This window comes from Raphanus sativus, chromosome 7 (genome assembly GCF_000801105.2).
Source record: "Raphanus sativus cultivar WK10039 chromosome 7, ASM80110v3, whole genome shotgun sequence".
Classification (NCBI taxonomy): domain Eukaryota; kingdom Viridiplantae; phylum Streptophyta; class Magnoliopsida; order Brassicales; family Brassicaceae; genus Raphanus; species Raphanus sativus.
The window spans coordinates 9,809,026-9,832,134 of NC_079517.1; the positions used below are offsets into that span (position 1 = coordinate 9,809,026).

General features: G+C 35.9%; 5 protein-coding genes across 5 annotated transcripts; 3 read left to right on the plus strand and 2 right to left on the minus strand.

Annotated features, from left to right (window-relative positions):
* The first annotated feature begins 728 nt into the window (after positions 1-728).
* LOC108818011 (uncharacterized) lies at positions 729-2,897 on the plus strand. The gene is made up of 2 exons (XM_018590857.2): positions 729-884; positions 1,132-2,897. Exon 2 carries the CDS (start codon positions 1,132-1,134, stop codon positions 2,692-2,694), a length of 1,563 nt encoding a protein of 520 aa, XP_018446359.2. The 5' UTR covers positions 729-884; the 3' UTR covers positions 2,695-2,897.
* Positions 2,898-4,356: 1,459 nt separating this feature from the next.
* Positions 4,357-5,220, plus strand: LOC108816517 (peroxiredoxin-2B). Its single transcript, XM_018589094.2, has 3 exons — positions 4,357-4,593; positions 4,697-4,776; positions 4,860-5,220. The coding sequence occupies exons 1-3, from the start codon at positions 4,439-4,441 to the stop codon at positions 5,111-5,113; spliced, it is 489 nt and encodes a 162-aa protein (XP_018444596.1). The 5' UTR covers positions 4,357-4,438; the 3' UTR covers positions 5,114-5,220.
* A 583-nt stretch (positions 5,221-5,803) lies between these two features.
* Positions 5,804-9,966, minus strand: LOC108817761 (glutamate decarboxylase 2). The gene is made up of 6 exons (XM_018590548.2): positions 9,808-9,966; positions 9,510-9,714; positions 7,616-7,816; positions 6,862-7,330; positions 6,707-6,759; positions 5,804-6,490 (listed from the first exon to the last, which is right to left on the minus strand). The coding sequence occupies exons 1-6, from the start codon at positions 9,891-9,893 to the stop codon at positions 6,020-6,022; spliced, it is 1,485 nt and encodes a 494-aa protein (XP_018446050.1). The 5' UTR covers positions 9,894-9,966; the 3' UTR covers positions 5,804-6,019.
* A 497-nt stretch (positions 9,967-10,463) lies between these two features.
* Positions 10,464-15,264, plus strand: LOC108833486 (uncharacterized). The gene is made up of 17 exons (XM_056990963.1): positions 10,464-10,741; positions 10,831-10,914; positions 11,200-11,340; positions 11,483-11,553; positions 11,643-11,736; positions 12,007-12,084; positions 12,464-12,530; positions 12,693-12,778; positions 12,883-12,933; positions 13,427-13,474; positions 13,600-13,720; positions 13,820-14,000; positions 14,085-14,222; positions 14,308-14,420; positions 14,495-14,566; positions 14,653-14,747; positions 14,857-15,264. Exons 1-17 carry the CDS (start codon positions 10,541-10,543, stop codon positions 14,890-14,892), a joined length of 1,677 nt encoding a protein of 558 aa, XP_056846943.1. The 5' UTR covers positions 10,464-10,540; the 3' UTR covers positions 14,893-15,264.
* Positions 15,265-15,928: 664 nt separating this feature from the next.
* LOC108833487 (cytosolic isocitrate dehydrogenase [NADP]-like) lies at positions 15,929-19,227 on the minus strand. The gene is made up of 15 exons (XM_018606906.2): positions 19,028-19,227; positions 18,497-18,540; positions 18,287-18,396; positions 18,144-18,181; positions 17,967-18,044; positions 17,823-17,876; positions 17,641-17,742; positions 17,459-17,544; positions 17,256-17,359; positions 17,092-17,160; positions 16,883-16,998; positions 16,714-16,748; positions 16,492-16,634; positions 16,279-16,401; positions 15,929-16,189 (listed from the first exon to the last, which is right to left on the minus strand). The coding sequence occupies exons 1-15, from the start codon at positions 19,074-19,076 to the stop codon at positions 16,108-16,110; spliced, it is 1,233 nt and encodes a 410-aa protein (XP_018462408.1). The 5' UTR covers positions 19,077-19,227; the 3' UTR covers positions 15,929-16,107.
* Positions 19,228-23,109: the final 3,882 nt, after the last annotated feature.

The following is a 23,109-nucleotide window of genomic DNA, read 5'->3' on the forward strand; positions in this document are numbered from 1 at the left end:
GGTTTGGTTTAATTTTGTAATCGGTTAGTTCATTTTTCCAATGAAAGAAAATTGTTAGTCAAATTTTGAATCGAAATAATTGAATTCACCAAAGTTTTGAGAGAAATTGCCAAAAATACCATTTCCATAGTACCATTTTCATGTTTACACTAACCACTTTTACCACCATTTTTAATAAATGATTTTAGATTTGAAGGATTAGGATTTATAGTTTAGATTTGATGTTTTAGGGTTTATGATATATAGTTTAGGGTTTAGAGTTGAAGATTTAGGGTTTATAGTTGAGGTTTTAGGGTTTTAGGGTTTTAGGGTTTATGGTATTGAATTTATGGTATAAAATTTAGGGTTTAGGGTTTAGAGTTGAAGATTTAGGGTTTAGAGTTGATGATTTAGGGTTTAGGGTTTAGAATTGGGGTTTTAGGATTTAGAGTTTAGGGTTAGAATTTTGAAAAGCATATTAAAACAAAGATATAAGAATTTTTAACCTTTTAGTAAATAAGGTATTTTTGAAAATATGTCATTATTGGTGGTAAAAGTGAATAATGATATCTTCAAAGTGGTATTTTTGAAAATTCCCCAAGTTTTGAACCAAAGTAACCAAACTTACTGAAATTATTCAAAATTACAAGAATTTAACCAAAATATTAACTGAATATAATCTCTATAGTAACCAATCGGAATTTGAAACTACCCGATGTGAATTATCCGAATCCACACGCACCTAATACATACACATCATTTCTTTTCTTTTTTTTCCCAACCCTAAAACCGCCTTTCACCAGCGCAATAAAAGCCTTCAACCTCCCATTTTTCCCTTCACTTTTCCTCCTCCTCCTCTCATCCTGCATCCCGCCGCCTTCTCTGTCTCTCTCGAACTTGCTCAGGTAAGCATATGATTTTCATCCTTCATCGCCTTTCTGTGTGATTGTTTCCTTTCCATCGTTAACGTAGATTCATCAGGATTTAATTTCGCGTCGAATCAATCGCTCCCGTGTAAAAAAAAAAACCCTAATTTTGAAGGCACTGTGTACATTAAAACGGTGCCGTGTCATCGCATTCGTAGTCGATTTTCCAGGCTGATTGATTTACATCGTTATAGGTTTTATTGATTTCATTGGCGTTTGATTACAGATGTCGTCAGCAATGGAACAAGACACAGGGATGTTCAAGGTCCAGCAAACAATCGGAAGCGTCCTGTGCTGCAAGTGCGGCGTCCCCATGCCTCCAAACGCAGCCAACATGTGCGTCAACTGCCTCCGCTCCGAAGTCGACATCACCGAGGGTCTCCAGAAGAGCATCCAAATCTTCTACTGCCCGGAGTGCGGCTGCTACCTCCAACCACCCAAGACATGGATCAAATGCCAGTGGGAGTCCAAAGAGCTCCTCACCTTCTGCATCAAACGCCTCAAGAACCTCAACAAGGTCAAGCTCAAGAACGCCGAGTTCGTCTGGACCGAGCCTCACTCCAAGAGGATCAAAGTCAAGCTCACGGTCCAGGCCGAGGTTCTCAACGGCGCTGTGCTGGAGCAGTCTTACCCCGTCGAGTACACGGTCAGGGATAACTTGTGCGAGTCTTGCTCGAGGTTTCAGGCGAATCCTGATCAGTGGGTTGCTTCGGTGCAGCTGAGGCAGCACGTCTCTCACAGGAGGACGTTCTTTTACCTCGAGCAGTTGATTCTCAGGCACGACGCTGCTTCCAGGGCGATTAGGATCCAGCAGGTTGATCAGGGGATTGATTTCTTCTTTGGGAATAAGAGTCATGCTAATGGGTTTGTTGAGTTTTTGAGGAAGGTTGTTCCCATTGAGTATCGTCAGGACCAGCAGTTGGTGTCTCATGATGTTAAGAGCAGTTTGTATAACTATAAGTATACTTACTCTGTTAAGATCTGTCCTGTCTGCCGTGAGGATCTTATCTGCTTGCCTTCAAAAGTCGCTAGCGGGTTGGGGAACCTCGGTCCGCTCGTGGTGTGCACGAAAGTTTCTGATAACATCACTCTGCTTGATCCTAGGACACTCAGGTGTGCGTTTTTGGACGCCAGACAGTACTGGAGATCCGGGTTTCGATCTGCGTTGACGAGTAGACAGCTTGTGAAGTACTTTGTGTTTGAAGTGGAGGCACCTGTTGGTGAAGCGACTGTTGGCGGGCAAAAGTATGCTCTGTCTTATGTCCAGATCGCGCGTGAGTCAGACATTGGTAAGATGTTTTATGTCCAGACTCATCTAGGACATATACTGAAAGCAGGAGATCAAGCTTTAGGGTATGATATATACGGCGCGAATGTGAACGATGATGAGATGGAGAAGTATCGTCTGAGAGTGAAGAATGGGCTTCCCGAAGCGATTTTGATCAAGAAATGCTACGACGAGCAGAGAGAGAGGAAGAAGGGGAAACCACGTGCGTTTACGACCAAGAAGCTTCCGATGGAAATGGATGAGTCGAGAGGAGGACGCGGAGTTGATCCGGAGAAGATGGAGAATGAGTATGAAGAGTTTTTGAGGGATCTTGAAGAGAACCCTGAGCTGAGGTTTAACATATCATTGTACAAGAACAAGGATTATCAGGAGTCTGAGACTGCTTCGATGACGGATGGAGAAGGTGCACCTACTGTGCCGATTGAAGAGTTACTAGCTGATCTTGAGCTCAGTGAAGAGGAAGAAGAAGAGGGCGATGATGAAGATGAGATGGATGAGTGATTTTCCTTTACCAGACACTAGAGGATTGGTTTTGATCCCAAAACTGTTATATGGTTCTTGGTGTTTTTTTATTACTTGCTGTTTAGTTTTGTCGGAATTTTGTTCTGAATGTGAGCTGGTTGATGTAAGCTCAACATTTTTTGTTTTAGCTACTTATCTGTCTGAAACTTTTATGGCTATAATACTTTTGTTTGAAACCTTGATTTTTTGAACGTGCTGAGAGACGCTAGCTTCAGTGTTTGTTTGCGACAAGTTGGCAGACTACGGAGAAAGCAACTTGTCGCCAGAGATCTAAACACTAAACTTGCAGAGTGAAATTGAACAGTTTAATCAAGAATAGAGTGTTTAGTTCAGCCAAAAGCTCCAAATGCTAAGGTACGTAGAACGGTGGAAGGGTCGCTTGGCACCATTGAAGATCTTTCTATATCAGGTACATCTCATCAAACTAGTACCCTGAAATAACAAAAAGAATAAGCAAGGTTAGTTGTATGAGTCAATAGGAACTCTGTGAAACATTTTTCAAAGTGCATTTCCAATTGGGAGTGTCCACTCTTCTGACATGCGACGGAGACATTTGTTACTTTTGAAGATTGGAAAACCTAGGCTAATTTAGCTCCATCGTTGTTGATTTATTAAAAACATGTTAAAATATACTACATCGATTAAAAGCAGATCCAAAAATCTGTGGAATTTTGCAGAAATAATAGTACAGTGAAATAAATTTTCAAGCTTAGAATTAGAAGCATCCAAAAACTAAAGGGAGCTAACCAAGCTAATCTTTGTCATTATCAATGCAGTGTAAAAGAATTAAAAAGGGCTCACATTCAAATTCATTCTCTCTTAATCCTTTCATTAGAATGTATTTTGAGTTTAGGAAGTTGCTTTTAAAACTCTCTACACTTGATAACTAGACAACATAGTCTCTTGAGTTAAAGCATGTCAAAAAAAAAACGAGTGATCAAAACTGTAATAATCAAACATGTCTTATTCTTGTTGTAGAGACTCAGACATCAACCTATGATAGAAGCCAGATTATCATATATGTCTCTGTCATTCAATTAGCCCACCTTGGCGACTTTCCTCAGCTCGGTTTGGCCAGACAAAGGACATTGCATCTCTGTCCAACTAATCGGAACCATTGTTTTCACCAGCACAATCACCACATTACTTAAAACATCATATCATATGACTGCCAAAAGTAGCAAAGCTACATATTAACATATTCTATTTATGTAACAACTTAATGTCTTTACACTTCAATGGATAAGACTGAAAAATGTGACAGATGAGTTTATCTGAGACGAACGTTGTATTAGGCTTGGGCGATGGCCCCTTGCAGGTTGGTGACAAAATCACGTTTTGAACACGGTTTTTAAAACCAAATCGTTATATTTTGGAAACTACAATGTAGTTTTGGAAACAAATATATACGTAGTTTGACTATTGTTAATAATTAGCCAAGATTTGTAGAATCAACAGACTGGCAATCAATAATAATTGCAGAAATTAGCCAAGATTCTTAGAGTCAACAAATGGCAACCAATAAAATTACTGAAATCAGTCAATGGCAATCAGTAATGATTAACTACATAAATTAGTGAATGATTTTATATTTAATACCATAAAAGAAAGATTACATTGTTCGAAACCCCTATAAATGCATATCGCCTCAAGTCAAATTACTCAGAGTCGATCGTTTCATTTTCTCATCACATTCTTTTGTTCAAAACCTTTGCTCACCTCCATGGCTCCTATTGCTGTCGGCGATGTTGTACCAGAAGGAACTATCTCCTTCTTTGACGAGAATGACCAGCTTCAGAGCGTGTCTGTTCACACTCTCGCCGCTGGTAAGAAGGTCATTCTCTTCGGCGTCCCTGGTGCTTTCACTCCCACATGCAGGTAAATTTTTCCTTCGTAGCTCACTTAGTTTTATTTCACCTTTTGTTTTGCTATAATACGTTACATTTTTTGGACTTTTGAATTGTTTTTTTTCCTGGTTTAGCATGCAGCATGTGCCTGGATTCATCGAGAAAGCAGAGGAGCTGAAATCAAAGGGTGTTGATGAGATCATTTGCTTCAGCGGTAAATATTCTCAATTAGTTATATTCTTTGGTATATATAAGCTATGTTTTTAATATTATTAACGACATTGGTTTGTTGTGCAGTGAACGATCCGTTTGTGATGAAGGCATGGGGAAAGACATACCCAGAGAACAAGCACGTGAAGTTTGTGGCAGATGGTTCAGGAGAATACACACAGCTTCTTGGACTCGAGCTTGACCTCAAGGACAAGGGTCTTGGTGTTAGGTCAAGGAGATTTGCTCTGCTTCTCGACAACCTCAAGGTTACTGTGGCCAATGTTGAGTCCGGTGGAGAGTTCACGGTTTCCAGCGCTGATGATATCCTCAAGGCCCTCTAAGAAACTTTTATCATTTTGCTTGTTTTTATTTCTGTACGTGTTGAATCTCTACCCTGATTTCAGACAAGAGACTTGCCTAATAAAACGGTTTGAGTTGATTATCTCCCTTTATGGATTTAATAATAAAACATTGGTTTTTATTGTTTTTCTTTGTGTAATTCATGACGTTTGACAAATTTGCATTTTCTTCTGGACTATGATATGGACATATAAACCTACCAAAATGTTAGACTACCAGAGATTTTATAGTCTAACCGTTGGTATCATGCTCTGTAATTAATTGACACTCGACTTGTATTGTTGCCTGTTGAGCGAATTTACTTAGCAAAAATTTAGCCAAATTTTACTTATGTAAATAGAGAGTACAGAGGATGTCTCTTCAGGTTGGATAATTCACACACGTTAAGAGACTTCCTCTGTACTCTCTATTTACAGAAGTAAAATTTTGCTAAATTTTTATTACTTGGGGTTCTGTTTGTATCCAGTAAATATTTTTATTACTTCTGTAAAAAGAGAGTACAGAGGAAGTATCTCTATTTTGTGATGGAATTCGGTATTTTTACTTGGCTAAACTTTTATTACTTGGCGTTCTGTTTGTATTTGAACTGAATTGTATTCTTCATAATTACATAGAAACAAGGGACCACCAATTTTTTTTTAACATTTTACCAAAAAAAAAGAGTACTAAAATTCGCAAGGAAATAGCATTTCAAGACTATTTTACAAATAATCAAAGGCTCAAGATGAGTTTCAAGCGTACAATAGAATCCGGAACCAATTATTGTCTCAAATAGATACCAGACACACAACTCTTTCATCAAACTCCAAGTTCTCACACACACACATACCTCTTCTTTTATTAGACGACATTTAATACATTCAAACACAAACAGAAGACAGTTCAGATTAACACACACCATTCATCTTCTTCCTCTCCTTCACAAACTTCCTCCATCCAACAATAACTTCCATCAGAATGTCCCTTTCCACCTTTTTCCCTTTCACATTTCCGAAATCCTCCGCTCCCATCTTCTTGGATATCTTGGAAGGCAAGGTGTCAAGCTCGTGAAGCACTTTCACAATATCAGCCACAAGTCTCTCCGCAAGTGTTCTTGAGAAATCTTCCCTTATGACAACACGGAGAACCGTGATGTGTTGCGCATCCGCAGGCATGGTGTAAGCCGGGACAATCCAGCCAAAACGGCGTAGCATCTCTGAGATCTCGAACTCGTTGTGGAAACTGTGGTCCTTGAGAGAGAAGGCTACCAGTGGCACTCCTACCTCCTTTGAGACTATGTTGAAACGCTCTGTTTTCTCTATCCCTTCCCTCAGAACCGCCATGTTCTCTCTGCAGTTCTCCATCACGTTCTTGTAGCCCTATTCCATGGAAATGTAAATCGGTATATTTTAAAAAGAAATGAAAAGAACAAAACGGTAACGTAATCTAAGATAGTATTGCATGCTAGCTACAATTTTTTCTCTTTGATATCAATATACCATTCTATTGCTAACTATAAATCTAAAACACTAACGCTAGAATATATATATATTTTTCTTTTACTTATCTATTTATTTATTTTTCAATACACTAACCTCGAAGCCAAGACGAATGAGCTGATAGTATTGAGCAATAATTTGGCTCGATCCTACAAAAAAGAAAACCAAAAAGGTTCACTACATTTTATAAACATTTATAAAAAACATCATATGTTAAAAGATTAGGGATCAAAATGACCAAAGATACATACCCTTGGAGAAATTGAGAGTGAAAGTGGGTTGATCAGCACCAAGATAGTTTATATGAAAGATGAGCTCATCAGGCAAATCCTGTTGTGTCCTCCACACGACCCAGCCAATACCAGCATAGACCAGCCCATACTTATGACCACTCACATTGATACTCTTCACCAAAGGAAGCCTAAAGTCCCATTCCAAGTCAGGGTAAATAAATGGAGCTATGAAGCCTCCACTTGCTGCGTCAACGTGGATTGGAGTGTTCCAGCCAGTCTCTTCGTTTTTCTTGACCAGCAAGTCATTAAGGCGCTTGACGTCTTCGAACTCACCGTTGAGTGTGGAACCAAGTATGGCAGCAACACAGATTGTGTTCTCGTCTACCATTTCAGCTGCTTTATCTGGATCCATCACGTAGTAACCTTCACTAAGCTTCACTTCTTTTAGCTCCACCTCGAAGTACCTAGCGAATTTCTCCCAGCACACCTAAAAGTTGGTTTTGTGTTTAAACCTTGTTCTATGAGAGTTGATGCTGCACACACTATTTTCTTTTAAGAAATTAAATAGTAAACCGATTAAACGAAAGTGTATCAATTTATGTAATTTGAAAATGAAATTTGCGGTAATCCCTAATACAAAATTTATTCTGCAATGTTTTCTAGATATTTGAAGTACTTTGTTAACTATTCATAAATTAACTTTTTTTTTTAACAACTATTCATAAATTAACTATAATGTAAAAAAATAGTGAGATAAGGATTTAGTACTAACTTGAACATTGGCTCCGGTGACAATGTTGGGTTTGTCATAGGGTTTACCCTCAGCTTTGCGTTTGTTCTGCCAATTCCTTTTGAAGGCTAGTCCGGCTAACATGATGGCTTCCGAAGACCCAACAGTGCCTACTCCCATGGCGGTCTCAGTTTCCCCAAGCGGCGCATTGAACAGCCGAGCTATCATGTTTACACATCGGTTCTGTTTTCCAATAAATTAAAATTATGATTTATCAGCAGTGAGCACATATGCTTCAAATATAAAAAGACCTCAAGGTTCTCTAGCCAACAACAGTAACCATTCCTTATTCGTTCACAAATGAAATTAACTACAAAATTCATATAGGTCCAGTGGATCGAATTCAAATGACAGATGAAACTCCATGCAAATGAGATGTTGAACTCACTGGATATTATATAAATATCAAAAGAGAAAACACAAACTCAAAACCCATGAGAAATGAATTACAATTAGAATTTACTAAAAAGATAATTACAGTTAGAAACTCTTGCAAATTATATAATAAACTAACCCAGATATTCTTAAACTTTCTCAAACGAAACTATATACAAATTTGGTAAAGTAGGCATATTATTCGCGAAAGTTCAAAAAAAAATTATTCCCGATAAAGTATCCTGTGATATTTTACTATGATCGCATCGTATTCACACTGTCACTAAGGCACACGGAAACTGTATCACCAATCTATTTTGAGTCAGAGTAAGTACAACTTTATGGTGAAATATCTTAACTTTCACAGTGGAAGAGTTAATGTGACTATTGACCTAGCCATCACGAGATTTAAATTGTGGTTGGCTCCTCCTAGGTTTCATCACACACATTTTGTAAAATTATTTCATTTTTATCTCTTTTCTCAGTCTTCTGTTTATATATGATATTAAATTTATTTACGTATTCACAACGTCCGATTCATAGCTTCACCTCACTCTATTTCACTTTCAACTGTGTATATAGTATACTAACTAGATCATATAGTACCCCCAAAATTTGAAGAATATTGAGTTGGTTTTTGTTTATTGTTGTTTAATGGATAAAAGGAATTGAGTGGACCAATCAGAACCAAAAGCAAGTTATGTGGTGATCTGTGAAACAATGAGAGGTTGCCGACAGAACTTTCGCTTTAGACTCCTGAATTATTATTATTTTTATGCTTTACCATCTTTTTCTCCCATACCTAAGATTCTAGGAGATATGTAATTTGTATGTTTTTAAACTTCAATCATTCTATATTTACTTAATTGATTCACTTTATAGAAATTGAAAACCGGCTGATTAATATACTGACCGATTTACAATAAACCGAAGGTGATATTTTCTCAAGTTCCAAATCAAGTGGGTCAAGTAATAATGACAATTTGACATAATTCAACTCGGTCATTTATGATTAGAAGAATAACTTACAAAGTGACTAAGGCCACCTACTAGTCATAAAAACTTGATTTTTTTTTCTTTTTTTTGTGCACTAGTCTTAAAAACTTGATATGTCGGCCAATAAAGGCTAACGTATGGGTCATACTTCTTGATAAAAGAAAAAAGGAACGAACAGTCATGACTAGTGTAATATTTGTCTTCTAGTGGTAAGGTATGATAAATGCAAAGGACTGATACTAATTTAACAAGGAATATGGCGGGTTCACTAAAACAACATTTGTCATCTGACACAGAATACAAATACTAATTTGACCACACATAACTTTTATTAATATAAAAATAATAATACATTTTGTTAAAACCATTGCGCAACATGTAACCATTCTAAAACATTTTTGGGTTAATTTCGATTTGGCTGATATAATACTAGAAACTAAAACGAGATCTAGCAAGTAGCAACATAATTAAGAAAATAAAGAGTTATAGAGAGATGGAGAGAGACCTGGAGCTCGGTAGTGACAGGATACTCGTCCATGTCGACGTAGTTCTTGTTGATAGATTCCATAATGAGTTTGTCACACTCAGGCTCCATCCATGTCGTCACAAAGGAAGCCAGGTTAAGCCTCGGGTTACCATCAAGCATCAGCTCATCTTTTATGATCTGATACGCAGCCTCTTTCGGTATCGAGCCCTCACCAATCTCATACCTTCAATTTATTTCATCATTATTATTCATCATTTAACGAGTAAACTCACCAACAATTAGAAAAATTAAAAGAAACATGTTTTTTCTTAATTACTTGGGCAGTGAAGTGCGGACATAGCGAGATCCGAACGTCGAGCAAACATTTTCGTCACTTTCGCGGGCCGCTCGACTTAGAACCATCTTGTTTTTTCTTTTTTGGTAGTGAGAGGAGGAAGAAGAATACGCAAAGAGACGAAGGGACGATGATACGTTTATATTGACCTTTTACAATTGATGTATTCTGCCTTTTTGTTATTTTCTTTTTATTTAATTTATATGCTCGTACTTAATTTTGAGACGTCGACGTTGATATTCACATGTAAAATATCTACAAGATGACACCATCCAGTTGTTCAAAATAAAAGACCAATAGTTACATCCCCTATAGCCCACCAATAACATTTCACTATTTCATATTCGGTATCTTTTAAAACCGGAAACAAATTATTGTCAAATATAATGATTTTAAAATTAAAGATAAAAACCCAAAAAAATAAAAAAGTAGTTGCAAAAAAAAAAAAAATATATATATATATATATATATTTTAATACCATCAACTAAATACTAAACGCTAAAACACTCTAACAAACATACATATTCAATAGAAAACACAGATCACAATCCCAAATAGCAGGGCCAGGCCCATTATAAATTCCTCGATGTCCTCGGCCTTAGGCCCATTAGATTTGTTGATCTTATAGAAGTCCGAAAACTCCGGTAAGTTTAGCTCCGTCTTCTTCTCTCCGTCTCTCCGGACTCCCCCACCCCAAAAAAATATCCCACAAAAATGGAGTTTCTCCGCAAGTTCAAATTTCCCGCGAGATCCAAGTCCCCGATCTTCGTCTTTACAGTCACCGGCCTAGCTATTACCGCCGTCACCAGCACCGCCGCCGTTTCTGTTTTCCGGGACTCTGCTTCCGTTCATCACCCCAACAAAATCGCGACGGCGGTTGAAGGCGTCGTCCGTTCTTCTCGCGCTATCTACGCCGTTCGTATTTCTTTTCTCTTTTATCTCTATTGTTTTTAAATTTTTCGATTCCTTTTTAATTGTTTTGAGTTCTTCTCTCTACTTGCCAGATCACTCTCACCGTCGCTGATTACAAGTATAGTTTGCGTAGAGTGACTTCGGATTCCGATGAGTACATTCAGAGGTTAACAGAGGTTTGCAGTTTATCGAGAGTTTACTGATTTGCAAGAAGTAATCTCTCTTTAGCATAATAATAATAGTACTGATTCGCATAGTTCATGCCCAATGCCACATTTGTTTGATGCTCTATATTACTCCTATGAGATGATTGATTGTTGCTTTGTAGTTTCTTTCTAATTATTGATGATAGTGTATGTGAAGTTATATTACTGTGATGAGATGATTGCTTATTCTTGTACTTTATTATTTGTATATATATTACGAGAGTTATATGTGGTAATTTCGGTTCTATTTTGTAGGTTCATTCACGGTCTGCCAAACGAATTCTTAAACTGTGTGAAAGTAATAAAGGTTTCTATGTGAAAGCTGGTCAGTTCGTGGCCACTTTGAAGCTGGTTCCCAAAGAGTATTCCCTGGCCCTTTCCTCGTTACAGGACCAGGTGTGAATACTAATAGTGATTATAACTCTATGTGTTTTCTCTTTTTGAAAAATATGGAATTGTTTTGTTTCACCAGAGATTTATGATTTCTTGTGAATGTGAGAAACTATTCTGATTGTTTGTTCTAATTCTGTCATTGAAGGCAGTTCCTTGTAACTTCCAAGATATAAAACACGTTCTGACAAGCAATTTCGGTCGAAATCTCTCAGAGATGTAAGTCTTATTCCAAAACCATCTGTGTAAGGCAGGCACATCCACCAAGTGCCAAGACCCATTTTAACATCTCTTAATTAAAATGACAGATTTTTATCCTTTGATGAGGAACCAATTGCGGCAGCATCTATTGCTCAAGTGCATCATGCTGTGTTAAAGGATCATCAGGAAGTAGCTGTAAAGGTTAATTCCTCACAGTGATGAATGCTTTATTTTGCTTATTCTCTATTTGACGAGACACGAGACAATGATTTCATCATTCACTTGAGCTACTTGAAAGATTGGTTTTTGAATAATTTTTTTCTTATTTCACCTCTTTATCTTATACATACCTTTCACCATTTATGATTATGATTCTGAGTTCTGAAGATGTAAATCGGGCATACCACTGTCCTGTTGACAGCATTAACTCACCAGATTCTTATTATGGTTATTCTGTTGCCCTTGAAATAGGTACAGTACCCTGGATTGAAGCAGAACATGAAGTTGGATACAATGATTATGTCGTTCCTTTCAAAATCAGTTGTCAAGGTGCATATGTTTCCTTGTTGCCTTATATTCATTCCTCTGCCTTCTTACAAGTTGTTAACAATTATGAAAAGAAGGAAAGATACATATGATAATTAACTGAACATGCTTAGATTTGGAGTTTGAGTACATTGACATTCATGTAAAACTGCAGTAGGTTATGCTGTCTTGTGAGAGGTTTGGGAAGTGTTTAGTAGAGCCAATGCTGTAACTTCATTACTTTAGCGCTGAATGTGACATTTACTTGAGTTGTTGTCGTAGTTTTTAATTGAGATCACTGATGCATTTACATGAACTCTCTTCATCTTTGGTTATATATAGTCTGTGTACCGTATGCAGCCGCTTTTAGTTTCTTAAGAGTCCTTTTTATATCACTTCGCAGATTTTTCCAGAATACAGGTTTGACTGGCTGGTTCATGAATTCGTAAAGTCAATTTCCCAGGAACTTGGTCAGTAGCCTCAAACTTTAGAGCCGTGCACTGCATCGCGTGCATGTGTCTTATTTCTTAGTCAACCTGAAAGCTGAAAGTGTCAAAATATATGTACACATTGTGTAGTGGGTAGACGTGTATATAGACCATTCATTTCTACTTTAATCTTCATTTCCACAGATTTTATACAGGAGGCTAAAAATTCTGAGAAAATTGCGATGAACTTTAAACATAACAAAATGATTACTGTTCCGACAGTGTTTTGGGTATGACTAAAGAATTTAGATGTCATTGTTTTTTATTTTTCTTGATATGCCTTAGTCATATTGAATTTTGTTTTCTTAATCTTATTATCCATATTGATAATCAGGAGTTCACAACCACTCAAGTCCTGACAATGCAATTCTGCAAAGGTTTCAAGGTAATGGCGTTCAACACAGTTAATCATTTATATGGTTTATGTACAGAGTTGGCAATTTCTTTTCTTTTTTTTCATTTGGCAAATCTTGGTTAACCATATCCATCTCAAACTTTCTAAGTTGTTAGAAAAAGCTATCTCAAACTTTTTAAATTGTTAGAAAGACTAGATATGAGATATACTGAAAACTTAGCAAAAGGGAAGAAAATGGAAATCTCCCGAATCTCCTAAACAAAATACCGTTTAGTTATGTGACTTATTCTCGTGAAAAAATTCAGTATCTGGATTTTGGATTGAATACATGCTTGATATACATAATCTGGATAACATTTTATCCCTAGGGACCTCTTGAGTTTCTTTTGATCACGTCCAAATTAACATAGTATATCATATATAGATGTTATATGTATATATTTACTCTTATAGATCGCCATGCAGCTTCTCCTGTAGTCTACTTCTTGGATGTTGTACTAACTCGAATTTCCTTAGGTTTCAGGTTGACGATGTGGAAGCCCTCAAAAGAACTAATTTGAATCCAGGAAAGGTTCGTAACAGCTTCTTATGAAATTAATAAATTTAATTAGGATACAACTTTGGCATGTGGCAAGCATTAGACCCGCCAAATATACACTTGTTATTTCGTTTCTGAAGCACTGAAGCTTTTTATAGGTTGCTAAAGTGTTGGTTGAAGTGTTTGCTGAAATGATATTTGTTCACGGATTCATACATGGCGATCCGCATCCTGGAAATATACTAGTTTCTCCTGGAGGCCAAAATGGCTTCTCTCTAGGTACGTTTTGTATTCGTAATTCTATTTTTACATTGGGGTCTTCACTAGTTCCAGACTCTCTAATCATAAAAACCTTCAAAATCATGGTTGGATAAAAAGTTCTGCTAGACCACGGAAACTGTAAGACATTGGATGAGGGATTCAGGCGGGACTTTTGTCGGTTGTGGGAGGCTTTGATTCTTCTAGACTCGACCAAAATACATGAATTGGGAACACGGTTTGGGGTTGGACAATATGCCAAGTTCTTCCCTGTCATCTTCACCGGAAGAACAACTGAAAGGTACTTTCTTTCCCTATTCAATAAAATCGAAACTGTTACACGTTTTTGTGCCTTATCCTTGTTTCTGCATCTTATTGGTGATAGCAAATCAGGACTGGGGAAAGGAATGTCTATCCAAGAGAGACAAAAACTGAAGCAGGAGCTGAAGCTTCTGAGATTGGAAGACGTAACCACTTTCATGGGGTCTCTTCCACCTGACTTTCTCACCGTACTGCGAACAGAGTAAACTCCTCCCTCCTCCTTGGTTCTACTAGTAATTATTGAATCTGGAAATTGTAAGTTTACCCATGGTTTTCGTTGTGCACAGTGGACTTATAAGGTCAATCACATTGAAGTTGAGTGCTCCACAACGGGTGAGGTTACTCGCTTATGCCAAATATGCGGTATATGGGCTTGGCTATAACCCGACTTCTGAACCAGGTAGCTGGATCCGAGAAACTATCTATTCAATTTTACAAGGATGAAGCTAAAAATTTAGGTTTTTCCTTTTCTAGTTTTTGTCGAGAAGTCAATAATCTCCAAATCGGTGATGTTAGTGAGCTACATCCGCTTACGTCTTATTCTGGGTAAAGAAAGAAACTACTAGTTTCTATCTAAATGATCAGTTATACCAATACTGTGTGTAAATTTCTAACTAATTCTATGGTTTCAGAGTTGATGGAACTCTTTCAAGGAATGAAGAAGCTGAAACATACCATCTATACTTTCTATGGACGAGTCGTCGACGGCGTCAGAAGAAGTGTAAAGGTATCAAGTGTTAGATCCATGGTATGACTGTGGTTTATATGCTAGAGAAATTCGTTCAAAAAGAGTAGAAATAAGATCATCCATTCTTTGGCATTTGGTAATGTCACAGCTAGTTAGAACAAAGGATTCGTCTCGCGTGGATTAATGATTACCCAGATGACACACCATATATGTATGTGTGGATAGCGATGCTATAAAATCGCTAATACTGGAATCTTGTGATATCAAACAAGTTCAGTTGATTATGCTTTAAATCAGTAACTCATTTGGCAAGAAGCATGCACACGGGTTTCTTTATATATAACTTCTTTCCAATATGTTTTTTTTAGATCTTCAAGCTGCTATTAGAATGATAAACGATGAGTTACATTTGAAGTATGCTAAGCTCACTCTCTCTTCGGCATTCTATCTTTTTTTGTCAACCAAACTCTACATTAAATCGAGTTGATCCGTTTTAGTTTTTTTCACATTTTACTGTGTTGTGACATTTTTAATTATAGCTTAGTTGTGTTGTTTTTTTCTTGTTTTCTTTACGTAATCCTTTTGTTGATTTAGCACCATAATCTATATTGATGTGTGTGGAATTGTTTTGCTTCTCTTTGATCGGTAATATTAGGAGATATTGCTGACTCATTAGTTTAGATAATGATACGTATATGATATATCATTAGATAAGTATAGATCTCTGCTTCATCTTTATGTGGTCGATTCTTCCTTGTAGAAATTGATGTACGATGGTTTGATGATAAAGAACAACATAACGATATTGATCTTGGCAGTAATACGTTTTAGCAAATGGACAGATTAGCTATCGCTTATCTACTGCTCCGTCTGTTTCAAAATAGTCAACTATTTGGTTGAATGTAAAAGAATTAAACATCCGCATCTTTTAAAAAAATAAATTGGAACTGATTCTGCTAATTTTCAAAAAATATTATAAACATTCATACAGTTTTTTGATAAAACTAAAATTAATATAAAATTATAAAAATGTTATGTATTTTGAAATATATAAGAGTTAAAACTTAGGTAAATTCACATAAAAGTACTATAGCTTTATTACTGGAAATTTAGTTCTAGGTTTAAGTTTTCCAGTTTTAGCTGTAAAATTTTTGATGGATCAATTTGCTAACTAGGAGTCTTGGGAATCACTTCAACACGGATCAATAAAAAAGTGTGGATAACCAATGAAAAATTATTTGAAATCTGCATAAGAAAGGGAAACATGTAACAATGTTTTGAAAATATTATAGCAGATGAAACAAATCGTTCTCAAAACGCAAACGTTCTCTCTTTTATTCCTTCAACTCTCACAAACCCACCAGATTAGACACTTATGACTAAGTCGTCGAATGTTTTCTTAAGCGCCGAGTCTTGTTTTGAGCTCTTCCGCAACTGCATCGATGAACTCCTCCGTGTTGAGGTAAGTATCCCTCGAGAGCCTTGAGCAAAACAAATCATAAATCAATTAACGCCATGAGAACATGAAACTTAAAAGGCAGTAGAAGAATAAGAAGTCCCGTTGACTTACTTTGAGCCGTGAATGATGAGCGCAAGATCTTTGGTCATTTTTCCAGACTCCACTGTACCAACACAAGCAGCTTCGAGCTTCTCAGTAAACTCCAAGAGTTTTGAGTTGTCATCCAGCTTAGCTCTGTTCAAAGAGATATTTGCATTTTCACCTTATATAATCTGCCTCCTTAAACAAACAATTACTAAGCGTCAAGGATAGTTTTCTTGCTACCTGTGTGCAAGTCCACGAGTCCAAGCAAAGATGGAGGCTATGCTGTTTGTGCTGGTCTCTCCACCTTTCTGGTGAACCCTGTAGTGACGGGTAACGGTTCCATGGGCTGCTTCAGCTTCAATTGTCTTGCCATCCGGGCAGACCTAATCAAGATAACACAACCTTTGTAAAGGCAGAGATTCAACAACTCAAAAGGAAACAGGTAACAGGACATGTGTATACCAGAACAGATGTCATCAATCCAAGTGACCCGAATCCTACACACATACATTATACAAGAAACTATTAGCTAACAAGAAACATAACGAAACCTTGAATATGAAAAAAATAACAGCGGAATATGTGACCACAAACATAAGAACTCATATACTTTATTTATCATCACACAAACCTTGTGCCAGGAAATCGCTCTGGACATCACCATCATAGTTTTTGCATGCCCACACATAGCCTCCCTCGCTCTTAAGAGCGTAAGCCACCATATCATCAATGAGACGGTGCTCATACCTAACCAATTCAATCATTTTAGATCCTTCTCAATCAAAGGTAACATACATAAGGCACCACTGAGAGAGATTCCAAGGATGAGAGGTGACTCACCATATTCCAGCAGCCTCGTACTTTGACTTCCAGCTGGCTTCATACACTTCCTGGAAGATGTCTTTGAATCTTCATATAAAAACGAAAAAAGCAACCAACATCAAATATGGACAGAGCAACAGGATAATATGGTGAAATAAACCAAAAACTAACTGTCCACATACCTGCCATCGTATTTCTTAAGAATGGTGTTCTTTGTGCTAAGATAAAGTGGCCACTTTTTCTCATAAGCAGTGTTCATCGATGCGTCCGCAAAAGCACGGATGGACTGTAATTACAAGGAGAAATATGTTATTTGATCACCAAAAAGTAACAAGTAGTTGTGATTGTAGTTGGAAGATAGAGAGTGTAAGTGTTACTACTATACCTCATCAGTGTTGTACATGGCCATAGCAACACCGCCTTCACCGGTAAATGTGAACACTTCAGTTTCAGTTTTCCCATCTTTTCCCTCTGAAAATCAAAGAAATTGCAGGTCTTTTATAGCAAAAGAAGAAACGAAAAAAAGATTTCAAAATTATACAATGCCGAAAGGTGGTAAAAGTTTACCGAAAGTCATAGTCAGTCTTCCAGGTCCCTTGATAACAGCATCAGTGGCACGGTACTGATCACCAAAAGCATGCCTTCCAATGCAGATGGGCTTTGTCCACCCTGGAGAAAAACAAGACATATTCTCAGAACCCATTTGGCAAATAAAAAAATGGTTAATAGAAGCGTAGTTAGTAAATTACCTGGGACAAGCTTAGGAACATTTTTGCAGAGAATTGGTTCTCTAAATACAGTTCCTGTGAGAATGATATAGCAAAGAGTGTAAGAAAGCAGAGAGTGATATTAGAGTAGGCTTTAAAAACAATACAAATTTGTGTATTACTCACCATTCAGAATATTCCTGATGGTACCATTGGGACTTCTCCACATCTGCTTCAAGCCAAATTCCGTGACACGGCCTTCATCTGCAAGCAAACAAAAAAAAAGAAAGATCAATACCTGGTTATAATGAAAACACTTGGAATATGTTCAGTTTGCAATGAATCTATCAAAACAAAACATACCTGGAGTGATGGTGGCACACTTGATCGCCACATTATACCTAAAAACAAATTACACACGCAGCATATGTTAGTAAGCAGAAAGAAAAAAGTGGGTGTTCTGAGTGGTCAAGTAAGTTTCGAGTATATAAAAAAGAAGAGCATACTTCTTAGTGGCTTCAGCACTTTCAATAGTAACTTTGTCATCGGTAGCATCACGGTGAGGAAGACCAAGGTCGAAGTACTTGATATCCAACTCCACAAAAGGAGTGATAAGCTGAAAAACATTTTAGCAACAAAAAAGAAAAGAATTAGAAAAACAACCAAAAACAAATATTAAAATATGGATCACAGAATATGTAAGTAGCTCTTGTAACCTTGTCCTTGATGGACTTCCAGATAACGCGGGTCATTTCATCACCTATTTAGTACACAAAAAGAACATAAAGTGTGAGTACAAAAGGCCACCAAAACTAAAAACTAACGAATCATGTTAACATCATAACTACCTGAAAATGAAAATTTTTATTTAATCTAAGAACAATGACTATGCTTGTCCCATTTTCAGATAAATCAAATAGTTTGTGAATATGTAAATCTCTCAACAAAAGGAAGTAGGCCAGAGTTTTTATTCATCAGATCATTAGTAAAAAAAACTTAAACTAATCGATCCACGATTTTTGTTTCGATCTATAACATAACAAACGTTTACAACAAGAGTAGATAAACCAAAGCCAAAACGGAGAATGATTAGTTTACACACATGCATATATCAGATCACAACGAAACTGAACTTCGATAAAAACTAGGCAATACGTTTTTCATCATAAACCAAGAGCAGATCTGAGAGTATAAAATGAAAAAAAAAAAAGAAAAGCTAAGGAGAGAGCGAGTCAGAGAAATCTTACCATCCATCTCAACGATGGGATTTGCAACCTTGATCTTCTCAAACGCCATTGTTTTTTTTTTGCGTTAGAAAGACTGATTCAGTAGATCAGAAAGGTATGTCAACCTCGTCGGCGATCTACAAAACGAGACAAGGTTTTCGGGCGAGAGATGCGGATCGGATCGCGCTGGTTTGGTGAGTGGAGGAGTAGGTGAAGGAAGCTGTGCAGGGCAGGAGGTTGTATTTATGGTTTCTGGATATTTTTTTGGGACCCCATCAGTTTTACTTAATTCCGTTTTTGTCCTTACTTTCATTTTCTTGTTGTAGCCGCCCAGTACGTACAATTCAATAAAAGAAATTTGTGAAATCGTTGATCTTTTGATAAAAAGGAGTAAGAGAGAGTATGATTATGATGGATGCTCAGGCCAGATGATATGGACCAATGGGATAATGTTCATGTGACATGTAACACCCTAACCGTTCACGTCTAATGGACCATCCACACCCATTCTCTCGGTCTGTGAATTCATTATATTCGACAGTCGGTCCATTTTTTTTTTGAATGGTCGAAATCATTGTTTACTAACCCTGCAATTATCACATGACTTTTTTTGGTGTTTTGTTCTCACTCCTACGGTATCGAGAATCACTTTTTGACAGATCATCCATTTTTTCACTAGCTCATACCAAACACGCTTAATTCTAAGGTTCTAAAGAGATGTATAACGGAAAAGATAAGTCAACTTTAATAATATAGATAATCAAATCATTTCTCTTAAGCTTTTTTTATATTACAATTCTGGATGTTAAAGTTCCTTAAGTTGTATTCTTTCTAATCATACAACAACAATATATCCATACCACTGCTTTCCAAACTCTTTCAAATACCTTTTAGGATTTCTACTAATTTAAACCTCCAACTATTTCTAAATTGGATGAAAAATCTTAAAGTTTTACATATGATTAAATTAAGATTATATATTGTAAGCAAATAATAAAATAAAAAATTAACAAAATAAAAGATTAATAAAATTTGTATTTTAAAATAAATTTAAATTTTAAAACTTTTATTTCTGCACATACGCAGGAAAACACCTAGTATTTGTGTATAACACATATCATCATGTATATTTATTGTCATCATATATTAATTGGATCATGATACAGAAAAGTGGTCACTTCACATGCCCTTTGGGTGGAGATACTCCACCAATGAATAATATGATATAAAAATTATTCCCTTTTCTTAAAAGATGCTGACCACCTAATCCAATCCATTTTTGTTTTTCTTTTAACAACCATATTCATTTTAGTTTTTTTTTTGGACATTTATATCATACATGAGACATTTATTTTATTTCTTCTTTTACAATTTATGATATAATGTGTTCACCTAAAAGTTATAAGCAAAAATAAAAGAATTTAATTTCATGAACAAATTAATTTAAAATATATGTAATGATAGTTTTTAATCTAATACATAAGTTTATCAATAACTCTTTTGTAAAATTAAGAAATATAAATTCCATACTATTATTTGTGTAGTGATTTTTTGCTCTAACTTCTCATATTAAAAGTTATAATAGTTAAATTTGTTAGTTAAATTTGTTGATACCCTTAATAAATAGTTAAAAATTATTTATTATATAATTCATAACATAACATTAACAAGTTTAGATTTGTTAGGTTAGATCATTATTTATAAAATTATAAATTAGTATAATCGTCAAGCACAAGGCAAGCCATTCAGATATTGAAAATGGACTTGTTTTTATTTATTTTATTTTTTTTTGAAAAAAAGAATGGACTTGTTTTTATGTAAGGATATATATATATTTTTACTTGTTTTTTTATATTAATAAATATATAGTTAGAAAATTCCTTTCCGTACAAAGATTCATTTTCTATTCATTTAGCTACCATCCCAAGATGTAATTACCTAAAATAAAGATACAGCCACGATAATTTTTTTTTGGATAAAAATATAGCCACGATTAGGGGTGGGCAAAAAACCCAAACCGAACCGAACCGAACCAACCAAACCGAAGTTAAATCGAACCAAACCAAACCGTGCTCTTTATGTAACCCAATTGGTTCATGTTTTACTCAACCCGAACGGTTTGGTTTGGTTTGGGTTTAAACCGAACCAAACCGATAATCCAATATATATATAGTAAAAATATATATGATATATAAATATATATATATATATGTATTAACATATTGTAAATTTTAGATAAAGTTTTGTTTTTCATTTTTTCATAACTTCCATATCTTTTAAAAAAATTATAGATACGATTCAAATAATACTATTTTATATAAAATCATGTAGCATAAGTTTTTATATTCTCACTCTATCGTTTATGAGTTGATTATTTTTTAATAAAAGTATAAAACTGATGTCTTCATATTTTATAACCAACCCGAACTACACCGAACCAAACTAGACCATAATAATATAAACCGAACTAAATCTAAACCAAACCGAACCAAACCGAATTAAACCCAAACCGAACCCAAACCAAAGCTACTTTGGTTTTAATTGGTTTGAGTTTTATAAAACCCAAATTACCCAAACCAAACCGAACCCAAACCGAACCCGAAACTAAACCGAAATGCCCACCCCTAGCCACGATGTTGGCATATCAGCATATGAGAGGATTACATAGTTTGTCCTCACTAAAATTACTGACATGCTTAAGGCTACCAAAATTGATCGGAATGACCAGTAATTTACAGTAGTAAAGATTTGAAAGAAAATCTAAAAAAAAGATATTTACGAAATCTTGATGAAGCTTAAAAATATAATAAAAACTAAAGTTTCATTTATAATTTTATCAACAAATTGTTTTTGTGAAACACACTGATCGCAGTATGTAGGATATTGTTTTGTTTGAACTCTGAATCACCCTAAAATTCATAACTAGGACAAATTATTTCTATCTTTACATTTTTGTAATATATAGAAGAGTTGGATGTTCTCTTAAAAGAAAAAAATGGATGTACCAGTCTTGGAATGTCCATATCAAAAGGATTATTTTCTGATGGTTAACAAAGAAAGACTCTTCAGGAGAAGAACAGACGTTCAAAACCTAACGTCTCAAAACTCTATCCAAACCATTTCGATGTGGACGTTTCAGGTTTCATCAAACTCATTATCATTTCCTTTTTCTTTTGTCTTTGAAAAACAAATATAGATATTCAAATAATATATATGGTTTCCTATAACTGGTAACCAGTTCTTGACTTGTAAGATCTCGTTTACATTGGTGGGCATTAGCAGTTTTTAGTGGTAGAGAGGTTGTACCTACGATTCATTTCGAAGACTTATTAACAGTCTTCCAAAGTCTTTAATAGGCCCATTATGTTTCTGTACTTCCAGCCCATAGAATCTCCAGACCGAGTCTGCATGTCGGTCTGCATAGAGAGTTTTCCTCGACTTATTTTCGTTCGCTTGGTGTAACAATCAACGGAGAAGATTCATAAAATATTTTGATATTTGTACTAGGGGGTTTAGATGGGTACTAGGGGTTTTAGATGGATATATTTTGATATTTGTGCTATATATATATATATGCATACGTATATGTATAAGTAATGGGTACTACGGGTTTTAGATGGATATTTGTATCGGGTATAATGTACTGTAAGGGAGAGTTGGATCGAGATTTGGACTCATTATACAATAGTTGTTCTCTTTCTATTTGGTGTAGGGCGAAATCCTTTGTAACCCTATTAATGGGTTTTATGGTTGGTTTTATAGCTAGTCTTGGGAGAGGAAGTGATATGCTTTAAGTTATAATGCTCATTAATGGCGGAATTAATGGCATATGATATGATGATCGGAGATGCATAATGTATATTGACCATGGTACACAAAGATGACCAAGTAATTAATTGATGAGAATGACAAATATAATGTTGGGCAGGTATGTGGTCAGACTGGTGAGATCAAGGTAAGGAAGATATCTGAAGATGATTTTGCAGAGTTGGTGCCTTCTTAAGATGCATGTTTAGTGATCAGGTGAGACTGAGAGGCAGGGAAATGTGGGGGTTTTGGTGTTAAGGTTTGTTCTAAAGTTTGATCACTGGGTTTCTTTTAAT

What these genes read in the sequence shown, in the direction of transcription:
- LOC108818011 (XM_018590857.2), top strand. Translation starts at nt 1,132, where the DNA reads ATGTCGTCAGCAATGGAACAAGACACAGGGATGTTCAAGGTCCAGCAA.
- LOC108816517 (XM_018589094.2), top strand. Translation starts at nt 4,439, where the DNA reads ATGGCTCCTATTGCTGTCGGCGATGTTGTACCAGAAGGAACTATCTCC. An exon ending in GCTTTCACTCCCACATGCAG is followed by an intron (nt 4,594 to 4,696) that starts GTAAATTTTTCC and finishes TTCCTGGTTTAG; the next exon opens with CATGCAGCATGTGCCTGGAT. An exon ending in TGAGATCATTTGCTTCAGCG is followed by an intron (nt 4,777 to 4,859) that starts GTAAATATTCTC and finishes TTTGTTGTGCAG; the next exon opens with TGAACGATCCGTTTGTGATG.
- LOC108817761 (XM_018590548.2), bottom strand. Translation starts at nt 9,893, where the DNA reads ATGGTTCTAAGTCGAGCGGCCCGCGAAAGTGACGAAAATGTTTGCTCG. An exon ending in GTCCGCACTTCACTGCCCAA is followed by an intron (nt 9,715 to 9,807) that starts GTAATTAAGAAA and finishes AATAAATTGAAG; the next exon opens with GTATGAGATTGGTGAGGGCT. An exon ending in TCATTCGTCTTGGCTTCGAG is followed by an intron (nt 6,491 to 6,706) that starts GTTAGTGTATTG and finishes TCCATGGAATAG; the next exon opens with GGCTACAAGAACGTGATGGA.
- LOC108833486 (XM_056990963.1), top strand. Translation starts at nt 10,541, where the DNA reads ATGGAGTTTCTCCGCAAGTTCAAATTTCCCGCGAGATCCAAGTCCCCG. An exon ending in ACATTCAGAGGTTAACAGAG is followed by an intron (nt 10,915 to 11,199) that starts GTTTGCAGTTTA and finishes TCTATTTTGTAG; the next exon opens with GTTCATTCACGGTCTGCCAA. An exon ending in CTGTTCCGACAGTGTTTTGG is followed by an intron (nt 12,779 to 12,882) that starts GTATGACTAAAG and finishes ATTGATAATCAG; the next exon opens with GAGTTCACAACCACTCAAGT.
- LOC108833487 (XM_018606906.2), bottom strand. Translation starts at nt 19,076, where the DNA reads ATGGCGTTTGAGAAGATCAAGGTTGCAAATCCCATCGTTGAGATGGAT. An exon ending in GTGTGCCACCATCACTCCAG is followed by an intron (nt 18,045 to 18,143) that starts GTATGTTTTGTT and finishes GTTTGCTTGCAG; the next exon opens with ATGAAGGCCGTGTCACGGAA. An exon ending in GATTGATGACATCTGTTCTG is followed by an intron (nt 16,635 to 16,713) that starts GTATACACATGT and finishes TATCTTGATTAG; the next exon opens with GTCTGCCCGGATGGCAAGAC.